This window comes from Daucus carota, chromosome 3 (assembly GCF_001625215.2).
Source record: "Daucus carota subsp. sativus chromosome 3, DH1 v3.0, whole genome shotgun sequence".
Classification (NCBI taxonomy): domain Eukaryota; kingdom Viridiplantae; phylum Streptophyta; class Magnoliopsida; order Apiales; family Apiaceae; genus Daucus; species Daucus carota.
Window position 1 is genome coordinate 41,143,196 of NC_030383.2, and position 20,610 is coordinate 41,163,805.

Sequence of the window (20,610 nt, forward strand, 5' to 3'; positions counted from 1 at the left end):
GAAATGAGAGGGACAGAGGGAGTAATAGATTTGAGATAGTGGAGTAAAGTAGTGGGTGTAATAGTGTTTTTATTATTATATAATGGAGATAGTGGGAGAATGTAGTGGATGTAGTAGTGTTTTACATTATAAAAAGTTGCTATTTTGGGAATATATTGAAATTATGGGACATCCCAAAAAAGAAACTGTATAGAATTGATTAGGACGAAGGGAGTAATAAAACTGCTACGATCACATCTCAGTTTGTCGCATGTGTAACCGTAGTATACGGCTACAGGTACTCACGGCATCTCCAACCGTGATCTAAAAATTCAAATTTGGGGCAGTTCTGTCCTAAAACACTCGAACCGTGGAATTAAAAAGTGATCCAAATTTGGATCAGTGAATAGTACTTGTCCAAATTTGGATCACTACTATTCACTGATCCAAATCTTTTTAATATTAAAATATTATTACTTTTATTATTTGATGATTTTGTTAATGTTATCAAAGATAGATAAATTAAGATCAGAATATAATAGAAATAAAAATTTCGGTTCGGTAAAATAACCAAATTAAATTCGGTTATGGTTTTTGAGTTTATTCGGTATTTCAGTTATTTCGGTATTCAATAATTCGGTTAGGTTTTCACCGAATAATCAGCCCTAAACCACTACAAGAAACTGGTCTTTTTGCGACCGCCTATCAGCGACCGCCTGTGGTCGCTAATGGCTAGTCGCGACCGCAGTCAGTCGCTCAAAGTAGTTGCAGAAAAACTGGTCGCTGGAGTGCATCATTGCGACCACTATCAGCGACCGAAATAGTTGCGACCGCGTTTAGCGACCGACCCCGTCGCTAATCTGAGTCAGCATAATTTATGGCCAATCCACGTGGCGGCGACAAGGATCAGCGACCGTTCTTCGTCGCTAATATTTGCGACCAGTATTTGCGACCGTTCCGCGTCGCTAAGTTTTGCGACTAGTATTTGCGACCGCGCGCGGTTGCAAACGTTAGCAACTAAATTTAGCTACTGATTGTTTTGTCGCTAAGTTTGTGACCACTATTAGTCACTGTAATTTGTTGCTGTTTTTTGTATTGGTCATTTTAAATCTTGCTACGGATGTCGGTCGCTAATACTAAATTTTCTAATTTTTATTTATTTTTTATTTTATTAAATTACCAAATTTATTACACCTGTTTTGTACCTGTATTTCCCAACATAATACAAACACACATCTGCTTTTACACACAAATACATAAACATTTTGCTCACTCTGTATAGTGAAAATGATAAATGTAAAATCCACATAATAATATTAAAAGTTATATCCGCTAGAAAATCATATGATCTAGTATCACCAAATCCAAAAGTGGCGCATAAAAACATAAATACGATGACACTACACTAATATCCGACATATAAAATCCACATAATAGTGTAAAAAGTTATATCGACTAGACAATCATATGATCGAGCATCACCAAATCCAAAAGATAAAAACATAAATATGACGATACCACCCTAAGATCCACCGGCCTCATCATCTCGAGCATCATGCTCATCATGTTGTGATCCCTGAAATTAACAAAACAATAAAACATGTTTTATTATAACAAGTATATCAAACCAACTCCGCCATTCAAGAACGTAAGTAAAGGTAGTTTTACTAGATATTAAATATACCTCATCACCATGCTGCTGCTGCTCCTGCTCCTGTGCTGCTGCTGCTGCGGACACTGCACGGGCTAACTCCTCAGGATCCATTGCCCCTAGATGCCCTCCTAGTGTGAGAAGAAGCTCTCGATCCCTGCATATAGCTCTGACACAGTCAGCGGGTGTATGATGACCAGCTGGATAAGTCGAAAACTGTGAAGACTGTGTGCTCCCCGAGCCATAAATGGATGGGCGAGTTCTTCGTCCTTGACCCTTAACATAATTCTTCTTCACAATAGATGCCTTCTCCCACAACTCCTGGTCAATATGTGGACGTGGAGTGCCCACGGGATAACGCTCATCCATTAAGAGACGATAATTATCCTGCCATCATATTAGCAACAAAACAGTCAAAAATGAATTTATTGAATACTAACTGTATGATAACCTTATAATAGCTTCTTAATTAACAAAATGTTGTGTTAAAGTGACGTGTCCGAAATTCTAACATAAGATCATAATAGCAAATTATTTATACAAATGGAAAGTAGCAGGTTCCGTAATTTCATTGCTAAATAATATAAACATGTTTTGCAATTCCATTTCAAAAAATTTCAACGCAACTTCGCCACAAATATATATAACTAGAAATAGTTTGTTGTTACCGCTGTTTTAACGGCATCAGGAAGGCCATCTCGAGTGGCAACATATACATCTAACCAGTGGATAGGCTCACCCTTAGACGCAGACTCCTAAACAAAACAGATTAAAATATTACAAACTAAACTTGTTATATCATGAAGCTCATGATTGCAAACAATTAAGAACTATTCATACCCGCGCAACCAAATGTGCCAACTGGGAGATACTGCCACCCTTGTAGGTACCTTTGGCCTTCTCGCCATCAGGTACACCTGCAGCTCTATTTTCGGCAGCAGTCTTTCGTCTCTTCAACCATATTGGATCTCTCCATTGGTCACACATCTGAGACCATACATCAGCTGAGCACCACCAAGGATTATACTCATGCATATACTCAACTCCTTGACCTGGATGAGCATCCCCAGCAAGTCTTATGGCATTTGAGCGATCTTTTGAAAGCTTGTCTTTTGTTCTAGTAGCACACTTTTGCCAGAATAGTTTAGCTATTAACGAACTCTGCTCATTGGTCCACCTATAGCGTTTCTGCAAAAATATAATTACAAGTCAATTCACAATGATATAGTAAAACTAACTTGAATCACAACATCTAAAAGACAAAGATTAATAAAATATTCATGGCTACTACTCCCTGGTATTTGGTAAATTTAAATTTCACAATAGTACACATCTGTATATGTATTGTTAGTTAATAGGAGTTATATATTAAAGAGGTTAAGGTTCCTAAATATATATAAAGATGAACATGGATCATGTTAGTATCATCATCATGTGGTTTCTTGAAAAGCCATAAAAAAATAATAAGCAAGTTAATTAATGACTAAACTAATATTTATGAAATCTCCATGTGGTTGTGTTTCTAGCAGTACTATAAGATCCAGAGCTCTAGGGAAGTGATTTATACAAAAGGAATGGCCAAAGCTGCTCATGTCAAAGATGCCAGATTTAAAAGTTCCAACTCAGCATCTTTAAAGTGAAATTTATAAATATTAATATCTTTTTTAATTGTATATGTTCATTTGATTGCAAAGAAGAAAGGAGGAGCATGCTTAATAAAATAAATAAATAATCAAGGTCTGTTCTGCACCTAGACATTTATAAACCCTTAGCTAAACCACAGCAGAGCATTGATCTTCTCAATTATTCTCCAGAGATAGCTTGGTGATTATGAGAAAGAATAATGACATGCAGAATTAGATTGAAAGGAAATAAAAATAAATTAATAATTTATGAGGGAATGCTAACTACTTTAGAATCATGTCCAGAGTAACAAAAGTTATCAAGATCCTGGTAAAGATATTTTTAATTATAACCATAATGAATGTGCATTTAAAAGTAATCCAAATACTCAAGTTAATTATTGTTGCTCTTTCTTGTCAGATAATTTCTAACTTTGCACTAAAAAAAAGCTTAATAAATGATACCACTCTTAAAACTATAACAAAAGTTGATATATAAATAATAAATTATAATTTCTGCGTTTTGACCCAACAACAAAGGATATATAAAGTTATAAACTAGAAGCTATTGCCTACTTGTACCTGAAATTCAGCCCAAACTGCATCCTTGTGGGCGAGAGGTGTTTCAGCCCACCTAATCACAGGGGTAGGCCAATTTTGGAGGCACAATTGAGAGATGCACTTCACGATTTTAGGATCTGCAAAATCACTATAAAATACAACATATTTGCATTAAAAGACATGTGTTTATATTTAAAATAGAAACCAAAATATTATGTTAGAAAGATTAAATACATACTTGTCATGTGGAAAAGGACGAATGTGAATCATAGTCCGATCATCTGGGTTCGTTGGGGCCTTTGGGATACAATTCGGCCCTCTACCGATGAAGCTCTTTGTCTGAGGTGTTGGTGTTGCTTCTGAAGCCATCTAAAAGATATATATATACAAGATTGAGAAATAGCTAATTGCAAGTTGTACAACCATAATCTGCCAGATCAATATACACTAACAGATCTGCCCCTATTTCTTTTTATAATTACAAGGTAAACAAGCTGGGACAAAGAGGATTTGGTCCTGTATGCAAGGTAAATCAATTCCTTTAACCACGCAGCTAAATTTTAATTTAAAAAAGTAACAGCTTCTGATTGTAGTATATAATGGATGAACCAAAATATAAGCAGGTAGACTTGAAGTACGCCTGAAATACTTTAAAACCATTTAAACAGTAACTGCATGTAAAAGATCAACAATTTAAATAGTGTTTGTTTAGTTGCTTGCAAGTTTTATTTAAAATATCTTCTTCAAACAGCAGTGAGTAATAAAATATATGATGTGCTGGTCTTCCATTCATAATATTCTAAAGTACCTACGCGAGCTCCCTTTAAAAATAATTTAAATTTTGAGAACTATAATTATTATGTTTATGGTGATTATTATTGAGAAAAAAATATATATAAAATATTCATAACTACGATTACTAAAAATATCTTCACAGTTATCCATACAATGTATAACTACAATTAAACTCATAAAATGAATAACTACAAATATATTCATATTTTGACAGTGTGCTCAAGAAACGAATAAAATAAATCTTATGATTTTTCTGGTGTGTGAGTACTCGTGCTGCACTTGTAGACCTGTAGTTTGGTAGATGTTTAGATCTTGTTGGTGAAAATGCTATTGTACAGTTATATGTCTGGCTTTTACATGCATATAAGGATGCAAATTTGTTGAATAGTAGTACACATGATTCTGGACATAGCGGTAGTACTTAGTAGTGACCTTAATCTGTTATTGGTTTTAAACTCAAGCAACCTGACCTAGGGTGAAACAACTAAATATACAGCTTTGTGGATGGCCACCAAGCACAACTACAACTGCCTCTTTATGTGGTGCTATCTCTATGATCTTATTACATCTAATCTTTTAAATTCGATTTAGAAATATCTTTAAAAAATGGTTAAGTAAAACTCTTACCAAAATAAAAACATAGATGACATTTGTAATCATTATTTTTATATTAATATACACAGGCAAATCCTCTACTTTTTTCTCTTATTATATGTAAGCTGTAAATTTATTTTTTGTTACAAAAAAATCTGAGTATACACTTTTGTTTATTTAATTTTTTTACAAGTTAATCTAGGAAACTAATATTACCTCTTTTTAAGCACAACATATTACTAGGACCAGCAGATTAGCAAATTCTTTACTGTTCTAGGTAATACTGTACAAATATCTCTAGCTTATAAAATTTTTATTGGATCTAAAATTCTATAACTTATTATTCAATGGAAAAACTTATCTAAAATTTATTGGGAGGTCCAAATTACATTAATATCTATATTGGATCTGCTTGATATGGGGTAGTGGGCACCTGCTGCTCCACATAACAAAGTCATGTGCTACTGTGAGCACACAACATCTTGACATTGTTACGTGTGTATTCTCCCTCTTGTTGAAACAAGTATATTTTAGAATTCTGAGGACGAAAGTCTGAAATCCAGACTTAGGAGCATATGAAAAATCTAGCAGTATCTATCACAAAGACAACTATATATAGCATATGTCTTCTAACTAAAGCAAAACTGCACATAAAGAATAAGTAAATTACATCCAGATAATAATGGCAACACAAACTAAACTGGTTTCGAAGACTTGTGTACATATTTCACCAAATACTTTATTTTTAATGTCTACAAGAAATGACATTGAGAAATTTCTCTTATTATAACAAGAAAATAGGATTAATAAATTTACTAAATCTGTTTAATGTTTAAGTGTCGTAGTCTGAGTGATCAGATTCATCCCCAATTGATTCATAACCATCATCTGCTTCAGACTCAGACTCGGAGTCATAATCAGTCAGTAACTCTTCTTCTTCTGTATCTGTGTCATTTGGCACAAGTATTAACTCGGGATCTATTTCATGTGGTTCATCTCCACCATCTAACTGGATTACCTCATTCTCGTCCACATTTACTATAGTTGGTCTGTGAAGCATTTGTTCTTGGTAAAACTCCCCACTAACTACCTCTTCACGTCTGCGTGCAGGAGTATGAATTATAGTTTGCCAGTTTGAAGGAGGCCTATCCCTTTTTCTACCAGGACCAGAGGTGTAATATACTTGCACAGTTTGATTTGGTAATACAAATGGCTCGTTGGAGTATGCAGACCTGTTAATATCAATATCAATAATTCTATGTCTGTCAACTCGTATCCCTTTATCTGAATCGAACCAACGACATTTGAACATGTTAATATAACCCCCGTATGTACCCTTGTATGACAACTCTACAATTTCCTCTAACTCACCATAAAAAGATTTATTTAGCTCATCGTACCTATCTCCCTGGACGCACACTCCTGAATTCATAGTTCTTTTACCGCTTCCATATGTCTTTGTATGAAAGTCATAACCATTAACTTTGTAACCATTATAGCTGACTTGGTCCATGTCCGGTCCCATAGCTAAGGCTTGGACATTAGCTGGAATCATTGATCCCTCACTCAAAGCCTACAAATATTGCATCTTATTAGATAAATTAATTAAGTTTAACAATTACTATTGAGTGTATATATGGTTAAGATAATGAACTTACTTTATCTTTTATCCACAGTGAAAATCCATTATAACGATTGACTTGAATATCTTTATCAGATATGTTGGGATGCTTCACTTTTAACTCGGCATCATATAATCTATATACATATTATAAAGATAAGCATATTGGAATGTATATAATATGTAATGTTGTAAGGATGATAAGGATACAAATCTAAGAGTTTGCCTGTTTACCTCACATATTCATCAATCTCATCGCAATTGAGAAGAACATAAGTATGTGCAGCAAGCAAATCATTCTCAGAGAGAAATATACGCCTCCCTTTTCCATAAGCACGTCCCGATAAACCAAATATAGAAAGTCGGCCATTTAGCTCGATATTTCCCCCATCATCATGTCTCGAGACTCGATTAGCCTTTGTCAAGACTTCATCCGGAAAATAGTCTGCGACAAAAGTAGATATCTCATTAAAACTGTATGCCTCACATATCGAACCCTCGACACAAGCTCTATTCTTCACGGCCCTCTTAAGCATTCCCATCAACCTCTCGAAAGGGTACATCCATCTATATTGAACCGGACCCCCAACACGAGCTTCATAAGGAAGATGTATTGTCAAATGCTCCATAGAGTCAAAAAATCCTGGTGGAAAGATTTTTTCTAGTTTACACGTGACCTCTATGATATTCTTCTCAAGTATATTCATGTCCTTCTCATTTAATGTTTTTGAACATAAGTCATTAAAAAAACGACTAAGTTCCGTCACAGCATCCCATATTGGTTTATAAAGTAAATCTCGAAAGGCTATAGGCAAGAGTCTTTCCAAAAACACATGACAATCGTGACTCTTCATGCCTTTCAACTTCCCGTTTGGTGTCTTATCTGAAACACACCTTGCAATGTTTGACGCATATCCATCAGGCAATTTCAGGGACTTGATCCATGTGCAAACCTCTTCAACTTGCTTTTTGGTCAATGTGTACCTTGCATGCGGTTTGACTGTCTTACCGTTAACAGATTCATGAATTTCTAATGTAGGGCGCTTACAAATATCTTTCAGGTCCAAGCGGGCCTTATCATTGTCTTTTGTCTTTCCTTTAACATTCATCACCGTGTTAAACACGTTGTCAAACACATTCTTCTCAACATGCATAACATCCAGATTATGACGAATCAGATTTGTAGACCAATAAGGTAATTCCCAAAAGATACTTGTTCGAACCCAGTTATGAGACTCGCCAAATCCATTGATTTTCTTATCATTCTTGCCAAATGGTACGACCGGAAGTCTCATCACACGGGCTCGCACCTCCGTTCCCGATAGTCGCGGTAAAGGATTGTCATTTTCAATTTTCCCTTTCCTGAAGTGTTCTCTATTTCTTCGAAATGGGTGATCTGCTGGCAAAAACCGACGATGACAGTCAAACCAACAAGGCTTTCTACCTTTTTGTAGATTGAAAGACTTGGTATGCTCCATGCAATATGGACATGCCAGCTTTCCATGTGTGCTCCAACCAGATAACATACCATAAGCTGGGAAGTCGCTTATAGTCCACATAAGAGCTGCCTTAAGATTGAAATTAGACTTTGTTGAGACATCCCAAGTTTGTACTCCATCCCTCCATAATACCTTCAACTCGTCTATAAGAGGCCTCAGGTAAACATCTAAATTCTTTCCAGGACTATTAGGCCCGGGAATCATGAGCGAAAGAAACAAGTATGGCTGTTTCATACACATCCAAGGAGGGAGGTTATATGGAGTAACAATCACGGGCCAACAGGAGTATGGAACAGCTGAGTGGCCAAATGGGTTGAAACCATCAGTGGACAACCCAAGCCTCACATTTCTGGTTTCTGATGCAAATTGTGGATGTGCTTTGTCGAAATCTTTCCAAGCCTGGCCATCCACAGGATGATTAAGTTCTCCATCATTAGATGGAGATCTCGCATGCCACCTCATATGTTCAGCTGTTCTCGAAGACATGTACAACCTTTTTAACCGATCTGTTATTGGAAAATACCTCAGAATCTTGAATGGTATTAAAGATTTTTTTGTAGTTACACCATCTTTTTTGGGTTTGAACCGATCATGACCGCAAATTGTGCATTTTGTCATATTTTCATCTTCCTTATAAAACAACATGCAATCATTGGGACATGCATCAATTTTTTGGTATCCAAGACCCAATTTCTTCACCATTTTCTTACAATAGTAATAGTTATCAGGTAATTTCTCAACTTCAGGCAACATACTCTTGATGGCCTTTAAAAGAGACTCAAAACATTCATGGCTCATGTTGTGATCAGCTTTGATGTTAAGTAATGTTGCCACTGCAGACAATTTAGTGTGCTTGGTACAACCATGCCATAATGGCTCGCTTCCTTCCTCTAACAACTTAAAAAATTCTTTGGCATCAGAATTCATAGGTTGCCCTCTGGCTTGTTCCCAATCAAAATCTGGTCCAGCAAGATCATGAACCATTTCATTCATACGGTGAGTACTACCACCGCTTGGAGTGTGAGCTATAGAGCTACCATCTCTTCTTTGCCCATGTGCCCACCAACATTCTTCGTAATTTCTCATGAAACCAGAAACTAGTAAATGATAGTTTACCATGCCTCTATCCAGATATTTAGCATTCTTGCATTTCCAACACGGACACCGTATCTGCTTCCTATCATTGACACATTCTGGGTGACTGTATGCATACTCCAAAAATGCTAGGCAACCGGCTCTAAATTCAGCCGTAGCACCTATCTGAGTGCTTGACTTTCGTCGTGCCATCCAACTACGGTCCGAATACAGGTCCATGATGCCAATATACCTATGTACAAGTACATCTTAATTGCAAAAAACTAAATATACAAATAATCCATATGTAGCACAAGAATTAAATCACTACTACAAATTTGAGCTTGGAAAACACTACTTAGATGATACTTTTTGGTATAAGCTATACAAGTATTGAGACACATAAACAAACTTAATACATAATTTTTTATGTGTTTTTAATAGATAATTAATATATAAATTTTATTTTTTATTTCAAATTATATATTATAATTATTATATATATATATATATATTATATATAATATTAATATGTTTATAATTAATAATTATATACTAAAAAGGGTAAATGATTTAAGTTTGCACAGGGCATCTTAAATTATTGAGTCGGCCCTGCTTACAAAAGTTTAACAGAGGACCCCTTGTGAAGAATCTCTGTGAGATTTATTTGCATTCTCGAATGTCTACCTAAACTTTATTCAACCTCTCAATTTGTTGAGATATCTCGTTTATGTTTTTAAGATAATTATTATCATTTAGATTTGAGATATCGAAATTATCTTCTGGAGTTCAACAAGGAAAGTTTATTTGCCTCTGTACATAGAATTTAGCTTTGTACTTCAATCAGAGTACTAATAGAAAATACATTGTTCTAATATTATTCTAGATTTTGTCCTAAAAATCTTGTTTTTAAATCTCCTCTTCCCATTAAGTTCCATTATTTCACAGGCTCTACAATTCTTAGGTAAGTTTTAATTATTATATATACCTCAAATTAATAATATAACATGCTAAAAAAAAAATCGGAGGTCAAGTATAACAGCTATAAACCTGAATCGCCACGTATGTCACGTCAAATTCAAATTTATTCAGATCGCCTCAGAATTAATTATGAAGGATTCAAACAAAACACAGAGCAGAGAGTTGAGTATGATAAAAGTAAGTTAAAACACAAGTGCATTATTATAGAACAAAATTACATACCTTAATAGCAACTCCAAAAACTTCTTAATTAAGTGATCGACGACACCTAATAAGAATTGACAAATTCAAAACAATGAATACTCCAAATTGATAGAAGAATAGGTACTGGTAATAATATATACAACAACCATTCAACTTGATATAGTTTGGAAAGCTTGAGATTTAAATTCAGATGTAAAATACAGGATGACAAATAATAAAGGCCTTCAAATGTACTTTGGTTTTTCTCATCAGCTCCATCCCAGAGTATTATTAAAATAGAAAGAAATGAATAAAAATTAGTATAATCAAAATACACTGAAGTGAATAGCCACAAGTTAAAGCTTATACACTTTACCTTTCATTTGCCTATAAAGATGGTTTCAGCTTTAGAATATTTGCAGTGTCAAGACATACATTTTTACTTTTACCAAACTTTATCATATATTACTTTGCTGGCTCTAAGATGATGAGGCTGGAGTGAGGAAGGCCTCCTAGACTCTTCTATATTACATCACAAATGCTATTAAAGGAGCCTGGTGAGGAAAGGTTCAGGGGAATTAGAATGAGTTGGGCGTTTTACAGAAGGCATTGTTTCTTGAGCTATGTGGATTTGAAAGAACAGAAGGTGAATAGTCTCAATTGGTTAACAAGAAGCTGATTACATAGAAATATTAATGTAAGAAGTCTATTACGTATTATTCATGCATTAAGAGCTTAGTATAATTATCAACAGCAAATCCCATATACCACCACATTGTAATAATACCAAAAAAATCAACAACAACACTTGAATCAGATCATAGTTTCACAAACCCACAAACAATCACCCAATTCGTACCAATTAAATATACACACAATCACACACACCATAATTGAAGTGTACAAAAAAATCCCTTCTGAAACCACATAATAACACCAATTAATCAACAACAACACTTGAATCAGATCATAGTTTCACAAACCCACAAACAAACAGGCAATCCATACTAATTATATATGAAATACACACACAGGTTGTCTCGGATAGAAAAACATACCCAAATATTTGGCCCCTAGAATAGACGCACGACCGAAACCTAGAGTTTACTCGCTGCTAGTACTCACGCACACTCGCTGTTGTAGCCTGTAGGAGACGACGGAAACCCTCGGAATCAGCGGCTTCCAGTACCCACGCACTCTGCCTCTAAGACACGAACAGTAGTAGTAGAAGTTGGGTAATATTTGAAACATCTAATTATATACTTTAAAATTTCAAACATCTAATTTTTTATGCAAATATATTTAAATAATAAAAATTATTAATTACAAAATAATATACTTTGAATGAAAATTTTCAATTGTAAGTATTTTTTGAAATTGTAATAATGTTATCAAAAATATTAGAAGTTATGTAATATAATTTATTTCAAAAACAAGAGGATTAAATAAGATCGATATACTATTATCATGAACATACATTTTAGAGATATATATGATGTTATTATATTTAAACATAAACACCGATCAAAAGGTAGATAATTTTATATATAACTATAATTATTAATATTTCGGAATCACGTAAAGTCAATTTTGAAGTTGCTTCGAAAAAAAATATTCTTCAATTAACCCCTTCTAAACGATTAGATTAAAATCTGATAACGTACAGTTAATTTGGAAAAATTCTCATCTATTCTTAAATATGTATTTTTAGTAAAAATAAATAAAATATTATTAGCTTAAATAATTCTTAAGTAAGAAAACCGGACAAATACTTACATTCAAGGCATATCATCATATATGTTCAAATTACAAAAAAAAAAAAAAAAAAACAAGCAGTGGAAGAAATAAATGGCGCATGTTCATACTTAAGAATGAACAAATACATATATTTGTTAAAAGTATCCTTTACAAGATTAATGAAAAAGATATTATATTTAAAGTTTGTAATTTTACAATGCCTAAACCGTAGACATCTTCTGTTTTCAGTGTACGTAAAATAAAAATACCATAGCATTTATAGGTAGCCAAAATTTATACAATTTATTTAAAATATTCAATTTAATTTTATAAAATTAATATACATAGCCTAATTTTCAATTTGAAAATAGGTAATTTCAAAATTTTATTAACTAATGTTTTTAAAATAATATAATATTTTTAACAATTTTAAAAAATTTAATGAAAAATAAATAAAAATGAAAAATTCCATTAGCAACCAACTTCTGCGACCAACCTCCGTAGCTAAACTATGACGTGGAATTTTCTGCTACGGGAATTGGTCGCTAAAATTTTATGGTCGCAGATGTGTTGCGCCAAAAAAAAATTTGGGGGGAAATATCCAGCGACCCCTTTTAGCAACCACCATCGGTCGCCATACTATGATGATCTGGCACTTATAGCGACCACCTGCGGTCGCAACAGATAGCCGGTCGCAAATAGATTTGCCGCGAATTTTCCCTCCATTTTTTTGGAGGAAAAAAATTCTGGGCACCGAATTAGCAACCGTTGTCGGTCGCTGATATGGTATTAGCGACGACGTTGCTTGCGGTCGCGGACAGCAGTCGCTATTGCTTAATATTAGCGACCAACTTTTCGGTCGCTGATAATTTTGGTCGCTGATGGACCAGTTTCTTGTAGTGAACTCAAGTCCCACATCATAAAGATAAAATAAATTTATTGGGCATCGCAACACCCATTAACTCCACGTTTGTATCCGTTTTAGGTCTTGGCCAAGCCCACACGAATTTTTTTGGGCTCCTCTAAAAAGGAGTCGTACCAATGGAAGACTTGTTTGGTTACTCATATTCAAGACAAATTTTCTTTATCTTCACGATGTGAGGCTTGTGTTGACACCCACTGTACAATCTCCCTTCAATCCAAGAACCACCAATCTCATGACCCTTGTACCGCCGCTACTATTACTCTTTTTATAAGACACGCTACCAGACCACCTTAGTTTAGAAAACTTTCGACACAAGCCATCCACGACCTACAATCGTAGTTTTGAAGAGCCTCCAACATCACACAACTACAACTCGCAATCCCAAGATCATCTTCTTGATGATTGGATTTGATGCCGCTTGGTGGGCAGCGTAATACCCATTAACTCCACATTAGTACGATATTGTCCACTCTAGGTCGTGGCAAAGCCCAAAGTGGACAATATCTTACTATTTTGAAGGTGGGCTCGTATAACAGGCCCAACAAGTGATATAAAAGCTTTAGGTTGGAACAATCCGTATCAATCTTTGATGGGCTCCTACAGGATTGTCTAAAAAATGATAGATGGGCCCCTAGGTTGACCTTAAGGATTAGACGGGTGGAAATTCTTGAATAGGCCTAAGAGAAGTCATATAGCAAAACTGACTTCCAATACGGACTTAGAGGGGAACCAGAGCACACATGAGAAGACAGAATTCGACAAGTGTCGAGCCTGATGTGTGAAGGAGAGATAGTTAGGACTTGTCCCACATTGGTTATGGAAGGAGCGGATTGTTATAATATAAGCAGCCAAATAACTCCACAAGTATGATGTCTTTTGGTTTTGGGTGGTGCCTAAGATCAAATCCATGCGGGCATGATAATATCATACTATTGTGGAGTTAGGCTCGCCTATCTAATCCAACCAGTGGTATTAGAATTTTAGCTTATAGTCGTCCATAACAAACTCACATGAGCTCTAGATTGGGCCTGAGAAAGGGCAAACGGTCCACTCCAGGATGAGCAAGTAGAGCTCACCAATCTGATCCAAAAAGCGATATTAGAGGCAAATGGTCCACCCCGGGATGGGGAAGCGGGCCTAGGAGGAGTAAGATAACCAAATGGACTTCTAGTATGGGTATAGGGGGAGTTAGATCACATACTGGGAGGCGCTATTTGACAAGTGTCGCACCAGATGTGTGAAGCTCTAGATTATTAAAAGTGGTCCCACATCGGTTGTGGGAGGTTCAGATAGATAAGTCGCTAGCTAACTCCAATAGAATGAGGCATTTTTGGAAGTGTCCAAAAATAAAACCGTGCGGGTTAGGTCTAAAAAAAACAATTGCACGGTTAGGTCCAAACCTAACAATATCATATTACTGTGGAGTTAAACTCGCGTACCAGGCCCAACACCTCTATTCGTGCATTATAATATTTTATCACATTTATTATAGGGTTAATTATCTAATTGGACACTCATTTCACACCAATATATCATCCGGGTCACTCTCGAAATTTCGATCTCATTTAAAACACCGTTTTCAGAAATTGTATCAATCTTAAAATAAAACGTCAAATTTGTTAACAAATCAATAGTTTGAGAAGTGTTAATCATGGGCTTCGACACAGTAGACTATAGAGATTATGTATGTACGATTAATTGAAATTCCGCATAAAAAAAATGACTATATATGGATTATTAGGGTTCTCCATAACTCATCTCTTCCACCATCAATTTTACCCATTTTCTGGACGCGGAAATTCAATTAATCGTACCTACATACTCTGTAGAGGCTACTGTGTTAAAGACCTATGCGTAACACTTCTCAAACTGTCGATTTGTTTTCGAATTTAACGTTTTATTTTTAGGACTGATAAAAATTTTGAAAACGGTGTTTCAAACAAGATCGAAAATTCGAGAGTGACCCGGATGATATATTGGTGTGAAGTGAGTGTCCAATTATATAATTAATCTCATTTATTATATTATATTTTTAAGACATTCAAACATATTTTCTTACAAAAATTGATTAAGTGTTCAAAATTTAATATCAAATATTCTAAAAACAAGTCCAAACCTATTTCTTTCTTTGCCTCTCTGAGTAAATTTTTATAGATATGTTATGTAATATTTGTCCTTAAATTTAATAATTTTTAGGTTTTTTTAAAATGCCCAAGTTTCAAAAAATATTTTCAAAAATACTTTTAGAAAAATATATATTTTCATAAATATCGACTTTTAAGAAATATTTTCAGAAATACAACTTGCAACCGTTGCAACCATATTTGCAACTGATCAACCAAAATCAACCACAAATGCAACTTTGATAATTAATACAATTTTCAACAGTTTCAACCATATTTACAACCGATCAACTAAAATCAACTACAAACGCAATTTTAAAAATTTAATACTTGAAATTATATTTGATAAGTAATATGTAGCGCAACAAGTTGCGTTTGCGCGCCCTTGAAATACAAATAGTTGTCTTGTACCTAAACATTACCTAAACATTGGAACATCCAACAACCACAACACCACTCTCTCCATCTTGATGGCTTCATCTCTCCACAAAAACTCTGACCCCCTACAAGACTCACACCCCAATTTCTCCACCTTCGTCATTTCTCATCCATCGATGCTAAACCAAGACTCCACCACACCCCTTACCGTTGGAAACGAGCTATTAACCAAAAAAACCAATCAGCTAGTCATTTTTTTTTTTTTTGCCAAAAAACCTTTAAACTTTTGTTTTCATTAACAACCCCAATAAACTTTATTAAAATATATTAAAAAAATACAAAATAAACCATGGTTAAATATGCCGATCTGACTTGTCAAGTATCTTTCCCTGATTTATATCTTTTAATACATGTGTGTGCCATGTCGTGCCTATTCATTAATAATAATAATTTATCCTTTAATAATTTATAATATTCTAATTTCAAATTTCATATAAACCCATTGAATATCTGAGGGTTTCATCATCTTTATCAAAATTACGCTTATACAAACAAATTTGATTTTATATAATTGCTAAATTCCGGAAATAATTAGAACTTCTCGGTGACTTTGATGTTCAGGATTATAGTCACGAGCAATCTGCAAGGTATGTATGTGATTTTGAAAGAGTTATGCACACATACTGGAAATAGTATTCACAGAGAATCAGAGTAGACCTTTGTATATAATCATGTCTTATAGTGAGAACGTTCTGAAATTAGATTTTAAAGATTGAAAATCAATAGACATAGAATCTGACATGTTGAACTTACAACGCAAAGCAGCAATATCATAATTTTTCTTAAACTTTGTTATTTCTGAATTCATTTATCCAGTCAAATTTCAAGCGTTCACTATAGTAGTGCATAATAGTGAAGTTACTGTGTGTATTAAGGAACTGCATCATAGTGAATTGCCAGAGCAATGCTTGCTGTAACAAGAAGGGAAAGGTAGCACTAATAGTGACCAACCCATCTTAAAGCTGATTTTAGTGGTGCTGATATATTTTTTTTAGTTATTCTTACTATTTTTGATTTTTGATTAATTGTAATTAATTTTTCATATAAGATATAATATGATCATGGTTAGTCCACGTCAGCGATAAGTAACTCTAGTTAATTTTTTTCAAAGATATATTTAGTAAAGTTTATTGGGGTTATTAGTGAAAAAAAAAGTTTAAATGTTTTTTGGCAAAAAAACGACAAGTTAGTTGGGTTTTTTGGTTAATAGCTCCGTTAGAAACTAATCAAAAGCCGCCATCTTCCTCATCGAAATCTAAAAAAAATCAGGAAATTATTTTCGAAATTTGTCATTCCGCAACGTTAAGTCCATACAAACACCTCGATTGTCTCATTTTCACGAATTCTCCGAATCATACTCTTATAAGGGCATCTGGAAATTAGTTTTATACGGAAAATAAGTTTTTAAAATCAATTTTTAAAAAATCACATCAACGTTGCAATTTTGGTTGCAAAAGTTGCAAACCGTATTTCTAAAATAAAACTTGAAAAATAGAAAATTTTGAAATAAGTTTCAAAATAATAATATTTTTAAAAATACTTTAAAAAAGGGAGTGTTTTGTATAATTTCCCTAACTTTTATTTAATTCCTAAACGTTCATAATAATGCCGGTCAAATGCTATGCCGCGGCTTAAAAAGCACGGCCTTCTGCTTGGACTGAAGCCCGTGAAATAGGACTGGACTTAGCAGGACGGGCCTTGTGCAAGGAGGGAAGGTTACCATATAGGTTTATTGTTATCAGTTCATTCCCGTTTGATCCATGGTACTTGGGTCTTCCTTGATTGCTTTGTGACCTTCTAATGAAAAATAAGAGGGCTCGTATTATTTATAATTTAAGTTTTAATATTATTAATATTTTAGTATTAATTGAAATTTAATTAAATTATATTGATTGATTAATTATTCTTTTCTCTTGAAAATTTAATGTTTAAAATATTTATTTTCATAAATACCCTTTCCAAACACATGGTTTACATTATTTATATTTTTGTTGTATAATGTAATATTTAATTTCTTATAAATGCATATATTCCAAAATATATGCATCTTTTTAATTATATAGTTTTTAATAGAGTGTTTTTGGGATAATATGTAATTATTGATATTGTTAGTTACGATCCTAATAATTAAACCCGCCAAAATACTTATAAATAAATAGACCTACAAAATATATTTTAATAAGAATTTTAAATACTTATTGATAACCTATAAAACTGTCATGGCTACGGCTATCCATACAGCCTGCGAAAAAGCCGTTAGCACCCCTGTACAATGATGCCTGTACAATGATGCCGTAAGTATGCCACGCACCAACTTGAAAATCCTAGGACCAGAGCAACAAAAGAAGCTACTATGGGTGATAGCAAGTACGTTCCAATATGTCTTACAGCCCTCCATACCTTATGCCCTACGGCGTACTACCCTGCATGGTTTCCCTCCCTGTAGCAGACCTCCCTACAGTTCCTCCCAGAAGCTCACTCCTCTCAACTCCAGCCGTAACCCCATATCCCCACGGCAGCCACGTCACTCCCTCACAGTGGCGGAACCAGGACTGAGAGTTAGGGTGGGCTGAACTATTTCGTTGTCCACATTTCCATAAATAGCTTTCTCGACATATATCATCATACTATCATTCAGTCATGCATCTCTCATCCTATTACGCTGATAAGTCTTAATTGTATTTATAGCGGAAAAAACTCTCTCAACAGTAGCAATGACAACGGGTAAAACCAGAGCTAACTCAACTAGAAGATAAACTGTATTAACCATCATGAAAGAAAGATTTCCTATACTTTGAAGTCCATATTAATCTTTATCCGCTTCTTATCATTTGAAATGGAGTGCCAAATCATTCTGATTCTTTGTTGTAAAGCTTATCACAAATCATTAGTAATTGTCAAGATAACTTTCATCAAAAGAACTCCATTGAGTTAGGATAGTGTCAAGCGTGTGCGTATGACTTATGAGAGTATGTCCAGAAGCTTCTTCATATGGGCTCTTTAGCCAAAATTTGAAGAATACGGAGATGAAATGAACTCCAACAAGCTCCTAGCACCTCCTCAAAAACTTAGGAGCTCTATTTGCTTCCTCAATAATGAGGAGCACACTCTCCCTCTTAACTATATTTCACTCTCCCTCTTAACTATATTTTATATTATATTTCCTATGTTCAAAGTACTCAGCATGCATGATACAGTTTGTAGGTATGCATATTTTAATAACAGATATAGATAGAGAGCGTGTGTAGGGAATATCGTTGGATATATTGTGTAATTATACCTCTTAAATAGTTAAGAGTTGATTGTTTATATTATTTTTAGAGAAAAGTTAAGGAGTTTGTTGGAGTTGCTCTGAGTATATCTCTTTGAATGTATTTGTTAATTAGATTCTCTTTAGACTGAGAGTCTTCTTTCCTTTTTTTTACAATAAATCCCTCCCTATGACATTTATAATTCAGCAGAGGTGAAAAGAAATTATATTGACATCACTAATTTAGCGGGGGCTGAGAAAAAAATTTACACTGTTTTTCCGAGGTTAGGGGGGGCTCTAGCATCCCCTAGCCCCCCTCTGGTTCCGCCACTGCTCCCTCATCACCTCTTCGTCACCTGCTTCCACTTAGTCATCCCAGATTTTCCAGAATGCTTGCCACCTGTAATCCTAGTCTTCCCTCATCACCTACTCTACATCTACAAACATAAACACTTGTCACTTGCCCCTGAAAAGAGGGAGATGACTCATCTCCATCATATTATAAAAGGAAAAAGCAAGAGCAAGATAAGGAGAGGTCAAAAAAAACACAAGAGAAAGGACTCTTCCGGTGATGGCCATGATACACTACGGGATCCTAAGGAAGTTTTCACCAACCATCACTTATGTTTTAGTTTTAATTAAAAAGCTCATTAAAATATATTTATAAAATAAAGAAGCCCGTAAATTTTACATAATTTATTTATAATTTTTGTTTGTGGCAGGTTGTATACCCTGTTTTTTGTTGTAGCAGACATTAATGCGAATGAAATGCTCCGATAGAAGCAATAATGTAATATCAATAGATTTGCAAAATCAATTTATACATTATAAGTATTTTTTATTTTTTTTTGAAAGAATACATTATAATTTTTTTTTTTTAAAACTAATACATAATAAGTATTAAAAAATGGATTGATTGGATAAGAAATATGGAACAGAAAATGGCAAATATTCTACATGCAAGGCACATTTATCTAGCGGAATCGCAAGTTTCTCTCTAAACCTATCAAATCTTCTTCTTTTAACTTCATCCACCTTGAATGCTTTGCTTCACATTTTATTTTTCTAAAATTAGACATCATCCTACGATTCAAGACTCGATAAACTTTTGTATTTTTTGTAAATCAATTTTAACGAGAAAGCTCTGCGACGGTAATTGGCAGTGAAACTTCGAAAGGTTGATAGATAACAGAGGTGCAAAATAACCACAATGGAGACCATAGTCACAAAAGCAGTTGTCATTTTGATCATACTCTTCACCATTTATTTTCCTGTTGCTGTCAATGCTCAATACCCGACCCATAGTGACGGTAAGTCGATGTTTTTCGCGTACAATCTGAGCTCTGATACCATGTAATGGACGTGTTACGTTATGATACCATTTATGCAGGGCTGACTGTTGATCAAATTATCGCGTGTGTGCTGATGCTAGTGGCCTTGGCTTTAACATATCTCATTCACTAGAAATTTGTACAATCTGCAACTAATCAGGTTCTAGACATCACGAGTTTACGATTTCCTTTATGTTCTGACCAGCTTGCTTATGTGTGATTAGTTCTAAGGGGATGTCCATGTTA

At 34.4% G+C, this 20,610-nt stretch overlaps 1 protein-coding gene across 2 annotated transcripts; it reads right to left on the minus strand.

Moving 5' to 3' along the window:
* Window positions 1–1,232: 1,232 nt before the first annotated feature.
* LOC135151661 (uncharacterized) lies at window positions 1,233–11,773 on the minus strand. Of its 2 annotated transcripts, XM_064090683.1 has the most exons (8): window positions 11,619–11,773; window positions 10,600–10,645; window positions 4,052–4,182; window positions 3,835–3,961; window positions 2,471–2,818; window positions 2,299–2,385; window positions 1,664–2,017; window positions 1,233–1,555 (listed from the first exon to the last, which is right to left on the minus strand). In XM_064090683.1, exons 3-8 carry the CDS (start codon window positions 4,180–4,182, stop codon window positions 1,502–1,504), a joined length of 1,101 nt encoding a protein of 366 aa, XP_063946753.1. In that variant the 5' UTR covers window positions 10,600–10,645; window positions 11,619–11,773; the 3' UTR covers window positions 1,233–1,501. The 2 variants fall into 2 exon arrangements, with proteins under 2 accessions (XP_063946753.1, XP_063946754.1); XM_064090684.1 differs by lacking the exon at window positions 10,600–10,645.
* Window positions 11,774–20,610: the final 8,837 nt, after the last annotated feature.

Bases quoted from the DNA above. Each gene is read 5' to 3' on its own strand.
- LOC135151661 (XM_064090684.1), bottom strand. From the start codon at position 4,182: ATGGCTTCAGAAGCAACACCAACACCTCAGACAAAGAGCTTCATCGGT. The intron at 3,962-4,051 runs GTATGTATTTAA...TGTATTTTATAG, and splicing joins CGTCCTTTTCCACATGACAA to TGATTTTGCAGATCCTAAAA. The intron at 2,018-2,298 runs GTAACAACAAAC...ATATGATGGCAG, and splicing joins CTGATGCCGTTAAAACAGCG to GATAATTATCGTCTCTTAAT.